The sequence below is a fragment of the Hylobates moloch genome, unplaced genomic scaffold (assembly GCF_009828535.3).
Source record: "Hylobates moloch isolate HMO894 unplaced genomic scaffold, HMol_V3 SCAFFOLD_19, whole genome shotgun sequence".
Taxonomy (NCBI): Eukaryota; Metazoa; Chordata; class Mammalia; order Primates; family Hylobatidae; genus Hylobates; species Hylobates moloch.
In genome coordinates this window covers 47784606-47804368 of record NW_026652294.1, presented here as the reverse complement: position 1 = coordinate 47804368, position 19763 = coordinate 47784606, and the positions used below count along the sequence as shown (strand labels likewise).

Genomic DNA, 19763 nt, shown 5'->3' with positions numbered 1-19763 from the left:
GGTCTGGTGTGTAGGGGGTAATTGGTATTGGCTAAATTGCTATGAGCTGTCAGCTGCTCCACTCCTCCAAGCATACACCCTAGATCTGCCTCACTTCCAGAGCCTAGACTCTGGCGCAAAATGAAATGTGTGCTTTGCTTTTTTGGCACTAAGCACCCTAGAGTCCCAATCCCTTCACATGTGGGCTGAGATGTAATGATGGAAATTGCAGGAGAGAATATTCGAAATCAGAACCGGCCAAGGCTAGTCAGAGAAGCCCAGGGCTTCTGGTCTGAAACAGACTAGGGAGTGGGGAAGAATCTGTGGGAATGCAGGACGTGGGTGAGTCTGGAAATATTTCACTGTTCAGTGGAGTACTTTTAAATATAATGTATATGAAATGTGTACTTACAGAGTATCTGCTTTCCACGGCATCTGCAAAACAAAGGATGACATGGCAGTGAGCAATGCAAACAACCCAGTTCAACTGCCCCAACAACATGACAGGGGCAGGAGCAGGTCGAGAAAAGAGGGAGGAGGCGAGAGCCAGGAGACATCAGCCGGCAGGTGGTCTTAGAGGTTTATGGCTCCTCTGTGCAAAAACAGCTTCCCCGGGACCCTTCTAGCTCCACATGACATGTATATGAAGTCCCTGGCACTTCATTTAAAATTTTCTTTTTTTTTCTTTTTTCTTTTTTTATTATTATTATTATTTTTTTTGAGACAGAGTCTCGCTTTGTCGCTCAGGCTGGAGTGTGGTGGCGCCATCTTGGCTCACTGCAACCTCCGCCTCCGGGGTTTAAGCAATTCTCCTGCCTCAGCTGGCGCTATCTCGGCTCACTGCACCCTCTGCCTCCCGGATTCAAGGAATTCTCCTGCCTCAGCCTCCCAAGTCGCTGGGACTACAGGCGCACACCACCACGCCTGGCTAACTTTTTTTTTTGTATTTTTAGTAGAAATGGAGTTTTGCCATGTTGGCCAGGGTGGTCTTGAACTCCTGGCCTCAGGTGATCTGCCAACCTTGGCCTCCCAAAGTGCTGGGATTACAGGTGTGAGTCACCACGTCTGGCCTCATTTAACATTTTAAACAGTTTTTTAAAAATGTAGTATCACGGCCGGGTGTGGTGGCTCATACCTGTAATCCCAACAGTTGGGGAGGCTGAGATGAGTGGATCACCTGAGGCCAGGAGAACAGCCTGGCCAACATGGTGAAATCCCATCTCTACTAAAAATACAAAATTAGCCAGGCATGGTGGTGGGCACCTGTAGTCCCAGTTACTCGGGAGGCCGAGGCAGGAGAATCACTTGAACCCAGGAGGTAGAGGTTGCAGTGAGCTGAGATCGCACCACTGCACTCCAGCCTGGGCGACAGAGCAAGGCTCCATCTCAAAAAAAAAAAAAAAAAAAATTAGTAGCACATATTTTTTTTAAGAAAAAAATGAAAACTATGGAAAGTAGGAATTAGCAGATAAAAATGATCTCTGGCCTCATTCTCCAAACCCTGTTGATGCTTTTTTTTTTTCCTAGACATTTTCCACTATGATTCAGCTTTTTGGGGGTGGGGAGCAGTTATAATTATACAGTATATGCCGTTTTATAACTTAACTTTTTCATATAACACGGCTTTATAAACTTTTTCTGAAAACTTCTTAAGCATAATTGTCCAATTAGCTACTAAATAATTGTTAAATGGATGTGCAACTATTGACTTCACCAATTCCTTACTTTAAAAATGTAGGTGCTTTCCAAGTTTTTGCTCTTTTCAATAACACCACCCGTATCCTCTTTGGGAATAAAGCTATTTCTAGATTTCATACTATTTTGTCGATCACTTCCAAGAGCAGGCTCAACAGAGCAGGAGGCAGAAGCACTGCCAACGCTCTTAGCAGATCTGGGCAACTGTTTCCCCTTCCCCTCAGGAGTCTCCTCTCAACTGCCTGGGAGCCCACACTACCTTCCTTTTTTTTTTTTTTTTTTTGAGACAGAGTCTAGCTCTGTCACCCAGGCTGGAGTGCAGTGGCTCACTGCAACCTCCATTTCCTGGGTTCAAGTGATTCTCCTGCCTCAGCCTCCCAAGTAGCTGGGATTACAGATGCCCACCACGATAGCTGGGTAATTTTTGTATTTTTAGTAGACATGAGGTTTAGCCATGTTGGCCAGGCTGGTCTCAAACTGCTGACCTCAGGTGATCCACTCACCTCAGTCTCCCAAAGTGCTGGGATTACAGGCGCGAGCCACCACACCCAGTCTCACACCACCTTCTTGGCAGGCAGCATGCTGTGTTTGCCTGGCCCTGCCAGTCTGCAGTTGTGCAAATGGTCCCAACCAGATGTCAGCAAGAGGACAGTGAGGGTGAGAAAAGCCAATGAGAGCAGGAAGCTCTGCATGAGTGGTGGGTGATCCCTGCCTGCATTCATTAGAGATGGTCTTTCCTATGAGAGGCAAGCGACGGGTATGGCTTGCCCTTCTGGAAAGGACCAGGACCCCACCCAATGGTCAGTGGCCCACATGTTGGGGCAGATCCCCAAACAGCCGACTGTGGACCCTGACTTGAAGACAGAGAAGTCATGGGGACCGCACTTGCTGCCTGGGGGAGACCCCAAGAGGAGATGTGGGCATTGGGGATGGTTGCCGTTCTCGAAGGTGGTGGAGGGAATGGTGGGAGGGCCATAAGTCCTCAGTCTTATCGAGAAAAGCACGCCAAGAGGCCTTGGTATAGACCCAGCCCCAAGCTCACATACAGTTCCTCCTGGACCTCGGGCAGGCTCAGGGCCCATCTGTCGCAGCGAGGGTCACAACCCTTCTGTTTCTCTAATTTAGAAATATCCTGTTTCCCCAAGTCCACCTCACCCTAACACCCTGTCTTATCACAAGTCCACTGCCCCTCCCCCATAGAGGGAACAGAGCCAGAAGTTCCTCAGGGGCCCTTTTTCTGTCCTGGCTGGGCCAGAGGCTGGCGTCAACAGCCAAATGATGAGTCAGCCCAATGGTAATGTTGAGCCATTGTGTCAACTTCCATGCATTGAGTGAGGTTGGGGACAGCACCCCCAATGCAAATCTGACCTGCAAGGACCCAAAGGACCCCATGATTCCTGGACCCTCCTACTCCCCCAAGGGCTCTGGAACCTCTTTCCCAACAGGGAAAAAACCTCAAGTCGGCATTTTCTAAAGCAATCTGAAGACAAAATGCTAAAAACTCAAATACTGATGGAACACTCACTCCATGCACACTTGCAGTTCTTGTTTTTTCGGTAACAGAGCAATCATCACCAAAGTAGAATTGGAGGTAGCATCCATTTTTTCACGGGGATACTTTTTTCTCCATCTTGCATGCTGAAGTAGGAAATGCTTCCCTAGGGGCAGGGTTGGCAGTGCCCTCTGGCCTCACTGGCTCTGGGCCTCACAGGATGGGTGGGGACTGATCCTCAAGTGCTCTTCTCTTCCTTTCATGGGAGACTTGGCACAGAGGCCTCCTTTTCTTTGGTTCTTTCTCAGCCATTTCCTGTCACGGCTACTCTCGACCCAGCCACTGTTGGTGTACTGGGTGGCAGGGGATATGGTGAGGACCAGGGTTTCTGCCTCCTTAAGAAACACCCTGGAAGTCTGAATTCCAGGCAAATAGAAGGTAGAAGGTGGACTTGCCGCAGTGGCTCACGCCTGTCATCCCAGCACTTTGGGAGACCAAGGCTGGCGGATCACTTGTGGCCAGGAGTTCAAGACCAGCCTGGCCAACATGGTGAAATTCTGTCTCTACTAAAAATACAAAAATTAGCCGGGCGTGGTGGTGTGTGCCTCCAGTCCCAGCTACTTGGAAGGCTGAGGCATGAGAATCACTTGAACCCAGGAGGCAAACGTTGCAGTGAACCAAGATCGTGCTACTGCACTCCAGCCTGGGTGACAGAGCAAGACTTAGTCTCAAAAAACAAAAAACAGCAACAAAAAAGTAGAGGATGGACCACTGAGTGAGCAGATTCCGTGATGGGGAGGTGGGCCTCTGACTCAACATGCAGGGCTGGTGCCCAGAGCAAGACTCAGCACCCATCCAGAGCCACAGTAATCAGGTGGGATGTGCCTCAAGCTACCTCCCAAGACAGAGGGCAGGCAAGAGCTGGCATTGGAGAGGAAAACCAGCTCTCCTGTTGGAGGAGTTGCAGGAGGTGAATTCCTCTGGCCAGGGTTTCTCCATGGTGGCCCTGTTGAAATTTTGGGCTGGGTGGTGTTTTGTGGTGGGGAGGGGGCTGTCCTGTGCATTGTCACATGTTTAGCGGTATCCCTGGCCTCTCTCCACGAGACACAGTAGCATTCTCTTCTCTGTCGACCACGCTATGACAACCGGAAGTGTAATACTTAGTGCCACTGAGCTGGACACTTAGAGTTAAAATGGTAAATTTTATGTGATGTGTGTTTTACCACAATTTTAAGAATAAAATTGTAAAAAGTATTAAAAAAGTGGGCCGGGCACTGTAATCCCAGCACTTTGGGAGGCTGAGGCGGGTGGATTGCTTAAGCTCAGGAGTTTAAGACCAGCCTGGCCAATGTGACGAAACCCCACCTCTACTAAAAATACAAAAATATTTTGCTGGGTGCGGTGGTGCACGCCTGTAGTCCCAGCTGAGTCAGAGGGGCCTGCCTGGGGAGGCGGAGGTTGCAGTGAGCCAAGATTGCGCCACTGCACTCCAGCTTGGGTGACAGAGAGAGAGACCCTGTCTCAAAAAAAAAAAAAAAAAGGTGGAGAAAAAGCATAATGTGGAATTCTCCCGTGTATCTCTAGGCCACAGAAAGTCAATAGGGAAACTGAGACACACAGGATCCCTGCCAGTGCTGTGTCCATCCCCTAATGTGGGGAGGCAGCTGAGTGGAAGAGGCCTCATGATACAACAATTAAAAAAAAAAAAAAACAGCTGTGCTTAGAGCCAAAAGCCAAGACTGGAAAGACCAGGCAGCTCCCCGCTGTCTGCAAGCTTTCCCATCAAACTCCAGCCCCCTGGGCTAGCGCCCAGCTCTCTCTCCTCGGCCCTGGGGCTGCTCCTTGGAGGCAGGCCTGCCCCATGCCCTATTGCTTATCTAGGGGAGGGCTTATTTTGTATTACTCAGGGGGTGAAAGGGAGTTTAAGGGCCAGAACTGTGCCCTGTAAGCCATTTCCCAAAATAGGCAGCCCTGAAGTGCTGCAGGCTAGAAGATGACGGGGTACAAGAAGGGGAAAGGTCAGCAAAGACTCCGCTCTGCACCCAGCTGGCTCACTGATCTGTGCACAGACCTACCCCACACTGGGCCCCCTATTTTTTTTTTGAGACGGAGTCTCGCTCTGTTGCCAGGCTGGAGTGCAGTGGTGCAATCTTGGCTCACTGCAAGCTCCGCCTCCCGGGTTCACACCATTCTCCTGCCTCAGCCTCCCCAATAGCTGGACTACAGGCGCCCGCCACCACGCCCAGCTAATTTTTTGTATTTTCAGTAGAGACGGGGTTTCACCATGTTAGCCAGGATAGTCTTGATCGCCTGACCTCGTGATCCGCCCGCCTTAGCCTCCCAAAGTGCTGGGATTACAGGCGTGAGCCACTGCGCCCGGCCCTGGGCCCCCTGTTTTATTGGGGGTCACTCAATACCACCTTCCCTCCAATAAGCACAGTGTTTCTGGGTTTTACCTGCCCACCAACGCTGCAAGATCCCTCCAGGATTTCTGGAGGGTGAGAAAGACCCTACTCCTTCCAACAAGAAGCAGAGCCTTAGCATGGCACAATCAGAAAGGAACATGCCGCATCAAGAGTGGTTCTCAAAGCCCGGGCCCCAGTGTGACGGCAGCAGCTGCATGTGGACACTTGTTAGAAATGCACGTTTTCGGCACCGCTCCAGACCTAGTGAATGGGAAATTCACAGGGAGTGGGGTGCTGCCGAACAATCGATATTTTAATAAAGCCCGAGGACCAATGACCTGCATCCAGCCCATACCTCATCTCACAGAGAAGGTGACCAAGGTCTCGAGAGGCTCTACGACTTGCCTAGGGTCACCCAGGCCACAGTAGAATATTACTCTTAATGTCTAAAGTAGATAGGAGCTACTTAGGAGGCTGAGATGGGAGGATGCTTGAGGCCGGGGGACAGAGGTTGCAGTGAGCCAAGATCATGCCACTGCACTCCAGCCTGAGTGACAGAGTCAGACACTGTCTGAAAAAAAAAGTAGACAGAGTTCTCCAATTATGCCGATAACATGAAACCTAGACTAAGAAAGATGGAAAACAGAGAAGAATGCAGTCAATTGGTTTGGCAACAAACAATTGACAGCAATTGGTTTGGCAACAAACAATTGACAGCAATTGGTAACAAACCAATTGAGAGAAAAAAAAGAGAGGGAACAGGAAGGCTTTGAAGAGCATGGCTTCAGCCAGGCCCCCTGGCTGTGGAACAAGGACAAGTTAGTTAACCTCTGGGCCCGTTTCCCCATCTGCAGAGCAAGAATAATAATAGAACCCCCATCAACTGTTAGATGATCTTGAGGATTAAGGTAGGGCTCCAAGTGTCTCACACAGAGGGACTGCTCAATACGTATTAGCTGTAACTGTGACCGAGGAGGAAGGGACCCTCCCAACCACAAGATAATTAGAGTCTAGGGAGAAAAAAATCAACATAGAACAAAAGAAATCTGCAGTCTATAGAGGTGGGATAATATTCAGAGGAAAGAGCTGCTGAAGAATTTGGCAATGATGAAGAATCTGGGGATGGTTATGATGATGTATAAGAAATGATCTGGCCAGGCGCGGTGTCTCACGCCTGTTATCCTAGCACTTTGGGAGACCGAGGATCACCTGAGGTCTGGAGTTTGAGATCAGCCTGGCCAATATAGTGAAACGCCGTCTCTACTAAAAATACAAAAAAAATTAGCTAGGCGTGGTGGCAGTAGCTGTGGTCCCAGCTACTCAGGAGGCTGAGGCAGGAGAATCACTTGAACCTGGGAGCTGGAGGTTGCAGTGAGCTGCGATCGCGCCACTGCACTCCAGCCTGGGTGACAGAGCGAAGACCCTGTCTCAAAAAAAAAAAAAAAAGAAAAAAGAAAGAAAGAAATGATCCTTAACAGCTCTGGGATCTGGGGAAGACTTGAACAAAGAGAGGCTGAGGATGAATGTGAGAGAAGCCTAAGGGGGTGGGTTATTGCTGGCTGAAGGATCTGGCTCCTTGGAGAATCATCTGACTACCCCCAGGCAGAGAGGAGGGAATCTCTCTGATTTTACGTAGGGAGTGGAGGAAAAGAGATTACTTAGAGGATGGTTTCTATTAAGGAAGTCCCAGAGAATTTAGGAGAGAAATTCCTCAGATGGATGCCTGCTCTTTAGCAAACCAGTAAGAGGAAAAGAAAGAAAGAAAAGCTGAGCATTCAGGTGGCGCACGCCTGAATCCCAGCACTTTGGGAGGCCAAGGCGGGCGGATCACTTGAGCCCAGGAATTGGACAACAGCCTGGGCAACATGGCGAATTAGCCGGGCATGGTGTTGCGTGCCTGTAATCCCAGTTTCTCCAGAGGCTGAGGCCGGAGGATCGCTTGAGCCCAGGAGGTGGAGGCTGCTGTGCACTGTGATCGTGCCACTGCACTCCAGCCTGGGTGACACAATGAGACTCTGTCTTACAAAAAAGAAAGAAAAGAAAAGAAAGAAGGAAGGAAGGAGAGAGAGAGAGAAAGAAAGAGAGAAAGAAAAAGGAAAGACAAAAGGAAAGAAAAGGAAAATGGAAAGAAAGGAAGAAAAAGAAAGAAAGAGAAAGAAAGAAAGAAAGAAAGGAAAGAAAGAAAGAAAGGAAGGAAAGAAAGAAAAAGAAAAGGAATCAGCCATGTCCTGCAGGCTCCTCTCCTCAAGGAAGCACTGACAAACAGGAAACCCCTTGGCTTCCAGGACCAGAGGCTTCCAGGTGGGTTGGAGGCACAGCTGCAGACAGCTGCAGGCCCCAAGGGCTATGGCCTGTGCAAGACCCAGGGCTCTCTCTACCTTCACCCCTGTGCAGGTTAGAGACCTGCCAGGTTCCCTAATGGTCTGCCAGTTTAGAGACAAGGTTGTAGAGGGACAGAGCCCTGATTGACTCCAGGTGGCCCAGGTGGTGCTGTGCGAGGGTCCTGGTCTGGGAGTCAGGGGACTGCTCTAGTGGTACCCTGGGCAAGACACTGAACTCTACAGGGCTCAAGTTCCTCCTGTGTTTTTAAACTGAAATTGATTAAGTGCTCACTCTGTGGCAGGGATAATACAGTGACTGTGGGGATAACCAGCACCATCTCCCATGATTCTATCTCATTTGACCCCATTTGCATTTAACAGTTGAAGAAACTGAGTCTCCGAGGGGTACGACATCTTGGTCACAGTCACTCAGCTGATTGGGGGCTGCCTCAGAACGGGGACTGGGATGTCTCCCAGGAAAGCCTGTGCTCTACACTGCTTCAAATCCTACAAGAGTGGGTTCTACGATGCCTATGGTTTCTGCCTGAGGGGTCAGGTTCCAAAGCCTGGACTGAGTAATCTAGAACCAACCTGGAGACCCCGAGAGAACCCACTTGAACAGCCAGCTGCCCTAAAGCAGATGAAGGAAATCAGAATATGCCACAAAATATGCCCCTTTGGCATAAGGATTGTTTTGAGCTGGTTCAGATGTAGAAAGAAGTCTTCCCAGAGCTTGTTTATCTGACTAAAAGCAGAAACTACTTCTTCCTTTTTTTTTTTTTTGAGACAGATTAACAAGAGAAAAACAAAGAGGGTCTCTGTTTTTCTCTTGTTAATCTGTCTTGTGTAATTTGCAGGGCCCCAGTCAGAAAACCTAAGAGAGTAAAGGAAAAAAATTAAGTTTTTTGGAACCCACAGTCTCACTCTGTCACCCAGACTGGAGGACAGTGGCACAATCACAGTTCACTGCAGTCTCCACCTCCCAGGCTCAAGTGATCCTCCTGCCTCAGTCTCCTGAGCAGCTGGGACTACAGGCAGGCACCACTATGCCCAGCTAATTTTTGTTTTTATATTGGTTTTTTAATTTTTTTTTTTTAGAGATGGGGCCTCACTATGTTGCCCAACTGGTCTCAAATTCCTGGGCTCAAGTGATTCTCTCACCTCAGCCTTCCAAAGTGCTGAGATTATAGGCATGAACCACCATGCCCAGCCCTAAAAGCAGAAACTCCTAAGAAAAGATGCCTGCTGTAAATGCCCCCATAAAATCTTTGTGGCCACTTGATTGACTTTCTCAGTTTGCCACCCTGGGAAGCCAAAAACCATTTTTCCTTTGTCTTGTCATTTCTCTACAAATTTATTGCTCTTTGTTAAGATGCTTTATATATTTATATTTATTTTTATTTTTTTGAGATGGAGTTTCATTCTTGTTGCCCAGGCTGGAGTGCAATAGCGTGATCTCGGCTCACTGCAACCTCTGCCTCCCGGGTTCAAGCAATTCTCCTGCCTCAGCCTCCCAAGGGGCTGGGGTTACAGGCACGTGCCACCATGCCTAGATAATTTTTTGTATTTTTAGTAGAGACGGGGTTTCACCATATTGGCCAGGCTGGTCTCCAACTCCTGACCTCAGGTGATCCACCCACCTCAGCCTCCCAAAGTGCTGGGATTATAGGCACTGCGAACAGCCTAAGATGCTTTATAGACCCCAAGTGCTAACCGTCCCTTTGAGTTACTCATCATTGATGTTTCTCCTGTGTGATTTGCATTATGTATATTAATAAACTCTGTTCTTCTCTTGTTAATCTGCTTGTCCAATTCGCAGGGCCCCAGTCGGAGCACTTAGGAGAGTAAAGGAAAAAAAGTTCAGTTTTCCCTAGAATCCACACTAAGGTGCCCCTCACCACCTATAAAAGGGCCTCCAACCAGTAGCCTCAGATGATCACAGACCTCGCTGGAGGCCTCGAGGCAGAGGTGGTAAGGAGCTGGCGTCCTGCAGCAAGGATCCCTGCAGCTTCCACCTTCTATCACCCGACTTTCCCAAACTGAAGACAGTACACCTCAGACATCAAGAGCGTGGAGTCCACTCCAGGGAGGAACGATTCTCAGGGGCTTGCTTGCTGCGTGATCTTGGGCAAGCATCTTAACCTCTCTATGCCTTCGTATCCTCAACTGTAAAATGGGATTTGTGGTGAATCCCATTGACAAATCCCATTGAAAGAGACGATGTACTTAGACCACTTAGCACATACAGTAAGTGCTCAAACAGGAGATTTTGCGTAACCAAAGCAACTGAAAGTGAACTCTTCAGCACTGTCCAAGAAATCGAACAATCTCAGGGACCACCAAGAAAGCAGAAGGGGCGGTTTCGTACAATTGCACGATGGGAGCAGCCTTGAACCCTACCTCACTTATAACTTCCCCTCACACTAGACAAATAGAGAACGCCTGTTTATTGTCAGATTTGCATTTTGCTAGCTCTGAATATATGGAGATTGTAAAATGAGGTACTTGAGCTAAAAATTCCCCAGAGAACTGGTTTTTCAAAAATTATTCAGGGTCAAGTTCCGCAAGGGGTTGAGTTTCTATTCTTCTTACAAATATACCAACTTTTAAAAGTGAATTAAGAAGTGATCACTATTTCAGATAAAAAGCAGGGTCTTCAGAGAATTGGAAGGTTCTTCTAAAAAGTGCTTTTTGCCTGGCGCAGTGGCTCACACTTGTAATCCCAGCACTTCGGGAGGCCGAAGGGAGCGGACTGCTTGAGCTCAGGAACTCAAGACCAGTCTGGGCAACATGGTGAAACCTCATCTCTACCAAAAATACAAAAACTTAGCTGGGCATGGTGGTGTGTGTCTGTGGTTCCAGCTACTTGGGAGGCTCACTTAAGCCTTAGGGGCCGGGGGGTGTTGCACGGAGTTGCAGTCAGCTGAGATGGCACCGCTGTACTCCAATCTGGGTGACAGAGTGAGACTCCGTTTCAAACAAAAAAACAAAACAGAACACAAACAGTGCTTCTCAAATATTGGCAGCATCAGAAACATCTGAAGCTGGCTAAGTTCAGATTCCAGAGACTAGTTTTGTGGGTCTGGGCTGGGCCTGAGATTGCTGCTGCTGGTTTGCCGACTGTACTCGGGGGAGCCATCCTTTTATGTTTATTTATTTATTTTGAATAAATAAATAAAGCACTTACTGAGTCCTTAATGAGCTACCGCGCCCAGCTGGAGTAGCCACCCTTTGCAGAAATGTCCTGGACCATTTTAATGATTCCCTTTCCAAGAACCCACTTAAATAGAGGTCTGCTGTACAAAGCGAGATACTCATACAGTCACTATTTCCCCCACAATGTTTATGTCTTTTGGATTGCTGACTTACTTTCAGAATTTAAAAATTGTCATTGTGTATTTCATTTCACCAGAATTGAATACAGTTATTATACCCCACCTCCCGAATAAAAGGACTTGTTGAGCTCCCCCAGTTCCAGGTCTGCTTAAGCTCTGCGCTCAGCTCTGGGAAAGCCCTTCCATGAGGAAGCAGTGGGTCATCATGGGAAGTGAAGTGGGGCCAGCCAAACCAAAGGAAATAGAGCAGATCCGCAAACACACACCCACTCCCAAAGTCAGTCTACTGTCAGAAAAGCTGAAGCTGCTGGGCGTGGTGGCTCCCACTTGTAATCCCAGCACTTTGGGAAGCCGAGGTGTGCAGATTACCTGAGGTTGGGAGTTCACAACCAGCTTGACCAGCAGGGAGAAACCCCGTCTTTACTAAAAATACAAAATTAGCTGGGTGTGGTGGCGCATGCCTGTAATCCCAGCTACTCAGGAGGCTGAGGCAGGAGAATTGCTTGAACCCGGGAGGCGGAGGTTGCGGTGAGCCAAGATCGCTCCATTGCACTCCAGCCTGGGCATCAAGAGTGAAACTCTGTCTCAAAAAAAAAAAAAAAAAAAAAAAAAAAAATTAGCTGAGCATGGTGGTGGGCGCCTGTAATCCCATCTACTTGGGAGGCTGAGGCAGGAGAATCACTTAAATCCAGGAAGTGGAGGTTGCAGTGAGTCAAGATTGAACCACTGCACTCCAGCCTGAGTGACAGAGTGAGACTCCACATCAAAAAAAAAAAAAGAGAAAAAAGAAAACAAGAAGAAAGGCTGAAGCTACTGGGGGTCTCCAAAGCAAAACACTCGACGTCCAAGACCTTGGGGAACCCCAGCCACCAGGGCCTGTGTGGGGAGCAGGTAAGGGTCACTGGCTGGGGTCAGTAAGCACTCAAGAAGCGCTCACTGACTAAATGAATAGTAAATGTAACCCGAGGTGACTTTTTAAGGGTGGTGGGAGAGAGGGAGCCCACAGTGCTGGTGTAAGAGGTGGCACCCCTTTTTTGGCCTTCTTTGCTTCCTCTTTTCTCTGCCCACTCCCAAGGCCCCATCAGTGATGCTAGGGGGCATCCCCCAGGCTGGGGCACTGGGGAATCTCACTCACCAGGGACAGCTTTCCGGACTTCACTGTACACTGTCTCTGTGTCCTTCTTTCCTAGATCTGGAAAAAGGACCAGGCATAAGTTAGTAGCTGCCTCTGGGAACAGGGTCAGTCCACTGCAGTCATAGGAAAAGGTCTGAGGCTCTGCAGGCAAGGCTGTACCCCACCACTGCACCCCACCAGAACCAGGTCCAGAAGCACCCAGAGACCTTGTCATTTCTGATATTAGAAGATCCTGGCTGGGCGCGGTGGCTCATGCCTGTAATCCCAGCACTTTGGAAGGGTGAGGTGGGAAGATCACTTGAGGTCAGGAGTTTGAGACCATCCTGGCCAACATGGCGAAACCCCGTCTCTACTAAATATTCAAAGAATTAGCCAGGCATGGTGGTGCGTGCCTGTGATCCCAGCTACTCGAGGGCTAAGGGACGAGAATTGCTTGAACCCAGGATGCAGAGGTTGCTGTGAGCCAAGATTGCACCACTGCACTCCAGCCTGGGCAACAGAGTGAGACACCACCTCAAAAAAGAAGAAGAAGAAGGTCTTGGTCTAACCAGCATCACTCCCAGTCTGGGAACAGGAGGTCAGCAGGCCATCGTGGAGCAGGGCCACATGTTCCAGACGAACCCTGGACCTGAGGGGCCACGGATGGAGGGGCCCCCAGCAAGGGCCTGCAGCCTCCAGCTTGGTGGCCCCGTTCCTCTTCCCCTGCCACCGTGACCCTTGTCCAGACACTCTGCCAGCTCCCTCAACGCAGGGTTGGGCTATGGCCTCCCAATCACCTGAGAGCCCAGACCCCGGGATCCAGAACCAGATCCCGAGGTGTGGGTTAGAGCCTGGGGGTTGTTAGTGACCCCAGGAATAGCCAGGACTGAGAACTCTTACAGGGCTAGACAGCTGGGCTGGCTGTTTTCACTGCTGGCTCCTGGGCCTCACTGCAGCCTCTGGTTGGATTGGCCTGGGGGGTCCCTGGTGCTGGCTTTTTAGGATCTCCTCAGGGGCTCTAATATGCAGATAGGGCTGAGATCCTCTGGGATAGACCCTCTCAGTACGGCAGCATGATGACTGACCCAGGGTGTGGTGTATACCTGGAGGAGACTCAAGGGTGCCCTTCCTGCCATCTGTTTACCTTCCACTGGGGTATGGGCACAGGATGTGTACACAAAAATACACACACAGCGTATACACACGCACACTCATGCACACAATGTGTATATATGCTACGTACACCCTCATACAGTGTGTAGGGTGTGTCTACACACATTGTGTACACACATACAGCGTGTACATACACACTGTATGTACAAACATGCAAGCTGGGTATGCACACACTCATGCACACAGGGTGTGCACACACATACATACCCACCAACCCTGAGGAAACAGGATGGAACCTGGCCACTTCCCAGCTCCTGTCACCTGCACAGAGGCCCAGGAAGCCTCACTATAGATAAGAGCCTGATGTCGTGTGGGCCACTGTTGTCCTTTTACAGATGGGGAAAGGAAGCCCCAGATAGGGTAAGGGGCTTCCTGTGCCACGGTCAGTGCATTTCCCTCCTCAGAGTGGATGGCCGGGGTGTGACCCTGGACTCTACCTGCACTGAGATGCCCTTGTCTCACCATGCTCCAGGGACACCCCATTCTCACTTCCTGGGCCCACACACACTCCTCCACAGCCAGCACTGCCCTTTCTCCTTGCCCCATTTCCCCACGACCCTGGTGGAGCTTCACGCATGTACCAACACACCAACACTCACCCTCCCTCTGTGCCCTGGGAAGTTACAGGGCCCCCTGAGCTCCATAGCATGTTGGTGACATTTGTCCACAATACACTGACGTGACTTGTTCCCAAGTCCATCTCCCTGGCAGAGCCCGACCTCCTATGGGGTGACAGCTGGGGTCTTGGACATGTCCCATTCCTAGGCTTGCTCAGCTGCCTGGGGGCACCTGTCCAAGTTTGAAGTGACAATAATGGTGGTGGTTCCTGTGTCAGGAACCATTTGTGAGGAGAAAGCCTGGGGGAGGGTCAGATCCCTACAGTGGAACTTGGGGCATTTGGGGTGACTAGGGCCTTACACTGACTTCCCCAGGGCACCAAACAGGATTTGGAACTCAGAAGAGTGGCTGAGCTACCAGGGCACCCCACTGCTGGACAGCAGAGATGCCCACACACCCCTCACTCTCTTTCTGTGGCACCAGATGTGGGGGCCTCAAGGGAAGCTGTAGGGATCCCCAATCCTATTGGGGGATCCTCCACATCCCCAAGACACCCTCTGCTTGATGTCAGGCCTGGCCAAGTCACTCACTCAGCAGAATCCTAGACACCTAGTGTGAACCCCGCCCTGTGGAAGAGGAAAGGTGATTGGGCCTGGCCCCAGCTTTCAGGAGCTCCAGGCTGTGAGGCAGACAGGTGCACAAACAACTCAGACACTGCAATAAATGCTATCGAACACCATGTACCAGGTGCATAGTGTGTGTGTGGGGGTGGTCACGGCCAGCTCACCCTCTGACCCAGGCCCATAGTAGGGGCTGGGGCAGGTGGGGAATAAATGGAGGGAGAGGGCTTGGTGTTTGGGCCTGGGGGCCCGGACATCTTGTGAACCCCACGGTCCCCGGGCCCATGAGGGGCAGCTGGGAGACCTCTCCGATGGCCTTGGGGATGTTGTAACACTCGTATCAGCCAGGGCAGCAGGGGAGGCTTCTGCTTCTTGGTGGAGCTGCTAGAGTTGCAGCTGCCCCAGAATCTACCCAGCTTAGTGACGGGTGGGCAGGCAGAGTTGCAGCTCATCACCACCTCCCCTCCCCACCCACTCCACAGCAGCAGCTGCCTGCTAATGAGTAAACCAGGCTGGCAGGCTGTTTGTCTCTGCTGTCAGGGATGTTTCCGGATGGGGCTTTATTTTGGCTTCTGTTTTTCTCTGTGTTAACAGAGAAGGAGATGGCTTCAACGTCATGGGGTTTTCCCAGCAATTAGTCTCAGAGCAAACATGCAGCAAACCAGGATTTACTGAGTTCCTTCCTGCCCCTCCTCCACCCCAAGTGACCACTTGGTCGGCTGCCACTAGGGTCAGAGCTCGATGTGGTTCCCATCCCCTCCTCCATAGGAGGAGGAAGTCTTGAGAGCAGGGAACTGGCTTGGTCAAGACCAGGTCAAATGTACTCACCACAGGCCTTGTACCCACAAAGCCCCTTTTCTTAACCTGGTAATACTTGGCTCTCCACCCACAGGAAGGCAGAGAGGGAACACCTGAGGCTCAGGCCCAACTTCCCACACTGCCCCTTAGCTGCCAAGGAGGAGGATGGGTCTAGAAAACTCAAATTGAATTCCCAAAAAGCTCTCCATTGCCCCCAATTGACCCTCCTTACGGGTCTACCTGGACCTCTGCAGCCCACACAGCATTTGTGCAAATGGGGAAAGAGGGACCAGTTAGGTGATGGCACCCCTGCAGCTGCACAGCTTGGCAAGGAGGGCACATGCTGATCACCTCTGCTTCACCCAATCCTGGGGGGTCTTGATACCTTCTTATTTTTAAATTTTTTGTAGAAATGAGTTCTTGCTTTGTTGCCCAGGCTGGTCTTGAATGCCTGGCTCAAGTGATCCTCTCGCCTCTGCCTCCCAAAGTGCTGGGATTACAATACCTCCTTCTTGTCCCTTCAACCCTTCCCCACCTTTGAGCAAGAAAAAGAAAACCAGGGCCAGGTGCAGTGGCTCATGCTTGTAATCCCAGCACTTTGGGAGGCTGAGGTGGGCAGATCACTGAAGGTTAGGAGTTTGAGAGCAGCCTGGCCAACATGGTGAAACCCTGTCTCTATTAAAAACACAAAAATTAGCTGGGCGTGGTGGCAGGCACTTGTAATCCCAGCTACTCGGGAGGCTGAGGCAGGAGAATTGCTTGAACCAGGGAGGTGGAGGTTGTAGTGAGCTGAGATTGTGCCACTGCACTCCAGTCTGGGCAACGGAGCGAGACCCTGTTACACACACATACACACACACACACACACACACACACACACACACACACACACACAGCAGCAGCAGCAGCAGCAGCAGCAGCAGGCAGTAATTAGGTCTCCCATCCTGGCCATTCAATTCTTCATCTGGTGCTGTGATCTGACTCCAAGATATCTCTAGAATAGAATCCATACATTGCCAGCACTGTGCCCGCCCATCCCTCTTGCCTAGTGATAACACACTAGTCTCTCTGCTTCTGTTTTTGCCCTCCTTCAATCTGTTTTCCATGCCAGCCACGAGGACTTTTTTTTTTTTTTTTTTGAGATGGAGTATCACTCTATCACTGAGGTTGGAGTACAGTGGCACAATCTCGGCTCACTGCAAGCTATGCCTCCTGGGTTCAAGCAATTCTCCTGCCTCAGCTTCCCAAGTAGCCAGGATTACAGGCACACGCCACCATGCCTGGCTAATTTTTGTATTTTTAGTAGAGACAGAGTTTCACCACGTTGGCCAGGCTGGTCTCGAACTCCAGACCTCAGGTGATCCGCCTGCCTCGGCCTCCCAAATTGTTAGGATTACCGATGTGAGCCACTGCACCCAGCCAAGGACATTTTTTAAAGAAGAAAGTTGAAAGCTGTTACTTCCCTGTCTAAATCCTTCCAAAGGCTCTCGAATCCACTTAGAATAGAATGCAAAGAAATCCTCAGAGGCCCTGCATCCTCCCAGCTTCCTGTGCCTGCTTTCTGTCCTGCTGACTCTGCAGACGCAAGGGCCTCCTTTCAAATCTTGGATGAGTCAAGTTCTGAACCGCCTCACACTGCCCTTCCTATTTCCTGGGACTGCCCACCCCTCCCTCCTGGTGGGGCTGCCTTCTTTGCACCCTTCTGGCCCTGCTTAAATGTCACCCCTCAAAGAGGCCTCCTTGGGCCACCCAAGCCAGAAAAGGTGTCACCTTTTACGCCTTCTCATCGCACCCTGTTCTTCCCCTTCCGGGCACTTATGATAACTGATGCCACCCAGCCTTTGCTGCAGTGTGTTCGTGGCTCTCTCTCAGGCTGTCCCTCCACAAGGGAGGGTCTATATGTGCTTGTGCTGCCTGCATAGTGGTTGGTCCCTCATGGGCCTTAATCACAATTTGTTATCTCAACAAACCAATCACTTTACAATGAAATAAAGAGGAAGAGGCCAGGCCTGGTGGTTCACGCCTGTAATCCCAGCACTTTGGGAGGTCAAAGCGGGTGGATCACCTGAGGTCAGGAGTTCGAGACCAGCCTGGCCAACATGGTAAAACCCTGTCTCTACTAAAAATACAAAAATTAGCCGGGGATGGTGGTGGGTGCCTGTAACCCCAGCTACTCGGGAGGCTGAGGCAGGAGAATAGCTTGAATCCGGGAAGTGGAGGAAGCAGCGTGAAGAAATTGTGCCATTACACTCCAGCCTGGGCAACAAGAGCAAGACTGTCTTAAAAAAAAAAAAAAAAAAAAAAAAAAGAGGAAGAGAGTTTCAGGCCTGCCGCGTTCCCCACCCCTCTCAGGTCCAGTCTAGACTTGGAACTGAGTTGTGCAGATTGGGCAGTACACAACCCCCGGGGGCCATTCTGTTGGCAGGCTATGGGAATGTGCCCCAGTGGTGCGGCACACAGCCCAGCGGCTCTACGGGGCATCCCTGTAAGGAAAGTTCTGTGTATACACCTGCTGACACACAGCCCAGGCTCAAAAAGAGAACACAAGGAGAAGTCCAAGACTCCTCCCAGATCATGGAGCAAGGAGTGATTTCAGGACCCCACTGCCATGTGGTCTGGCTAGTGGCTGGTGCGGCCTGGAAAACTGCACGCATTCAGCCTGCACAGTCAGGAAAACTGCCCCAGGCCTGCCTGGCTAGGTGGATGCAGCCTGGGGTTAGCCTCAGAGGAAGGGAGACAGATGGCAATGATCCCAGGGAGCTTCCCAGCTGGGCAGGAAGGTTCTGAGACTGCTTCCTTTGAGCATGCAGGAGCCACTGTTTCCTTTGAGCGTGCAGGAGTGTGCAGTGACCCCCAGGGACTGTGTACTGCCCAATCTGGGTTAGCAAAGGAGGAGGAAGGTTAGGAGATGCATTTTAAATTTTTTTTTAGACGGAGTCTTGCTCTGCCACCCAGGCTGAAGAGCAGTGGCTTGATCCTGGCTCACTGCAACCTCTGCCTCCTGGGTTCAAGCGATTCTTCTGCCTCAGCCTCCCCAGTAGCTTGGATTACAGGCATGCGCCACCACGCCCAGCTAATTTTTGTATTTTAGTAGAGATGGGGTTTTACCATGTTGGCTAGGCTGGTCTCGAACTCCTGGCCTCAAGTGATCTGCCTGCCTTGGCCTCCCAAAGTACTAGGATTACAAGTGTGAGCCACCATGCCTGGCCAGGAGATGCATGTTTTTATGGTGCCCAAAACAAATGAGATTGATGTTCTAGCATTTGCTATGAAGCAGCCCACTCTGCATCCATTTCCCCAGCACAGAACCAGAGACAGGGACTTCCAGGCCAGCCTGCCCTTGAGAGAACCACAAACACAAAAACAAAACCCAAGGTGTAAAATCAGTACCACTGCCCACACGGACAGGGATCTCGTGCTTTCAAAAGCCTTTACCTAAGTGTCCCTCTAAATGGCAAAGCACTCGATATCTTGAAACATGCGTTTGATTTACACACATTCAGTGTGTACAAGCAACTTTAGGAACACACTGGGTTTGGCAAGGGGTCTACCTCTGGAAGGGACAAATTGCTCAATACTTCCTAATTCCTTGGCACTTAGTAAGTGCTCAATAAATCTTATCTATTATTAGTAGTATCATAACTAATAATTGTTGAAAATTGGCCAGGTGTGGTGGCTTCCACCTGTAATCCCAGCACTTTGGGAGACAAAAGTGGGCAGATTGCTTGAGCCCAGGAATTTGAGACCAGCCAGGGCAACATGGCAAAACCCTGTCTCTATTTTTCTTTAATTAATTTTTAAAATTTTTGAGGCAGAGTGTGGTGGCTCACGCCTGTAACCCCAGCACTTTGGGAGGCTGAGGGGGGTGGATCATTTGAGGTCAGAAGTTCAAGTTCACGCTGGCCAACATGGTGAAACCCCATCTCTACTAAAAATACAAAAAAAAAAAAAAAAATTAGCCGGCTGTGGTGGCACACACCTGTAATCTCAGCTACTTAGGAGGCTGAAGCAGGAGAATCGCTTGAACCTGGAGGTAGAGGTTGCAGTGAGCCAAGATCGTGCAACTGCACTCCAGCCTGGGCACAGAGTAAGACTCCATCTCAACAAAGAAAAAAATATATATATAAAATAAAAAATATATAAATAATATAAATACAAAAATATTATAGATAAAATATATAAAAATAAAAATGTAAATATATAAAATATATTATAAAAATATATATTATATATACACAAAGAAAACATATATATTATATATATTATATGTATA

The 19763-nt window shown here is 49.9% G+C and overlaps 1 protein-coding gene across 3 annotated transcripts in view; it reads right to left on the bottom strand.

The window, feature by feature from the left end:
- PECAM1 (platelet and endothelial cell adhesion molecule 1) overlaps positions 1 to 19763 on the bottom strand; it is a 91351-nt gene that overhangs the window by 7296 nt on the left and 64292 nt on the right. For all 3 annotated transcript variants that reach the window (XM_032138219.2, XM_032138221.2, XM_032138218.2), the window contains 2 exons: positions 12363 to 12419; positions 392 to 414 (listed from right to left, as the gene is read on the bottom strand). In XM_032138219.2, the coding sequence (XP_031994110.1) occupies positions 392 to 414; positions 12363 to 12419 (80 nt within the window). The remainder of the gene's footprint in view (positions 1 to 391; positions 415 to 12362; positions 12420 to 19763) is intronic.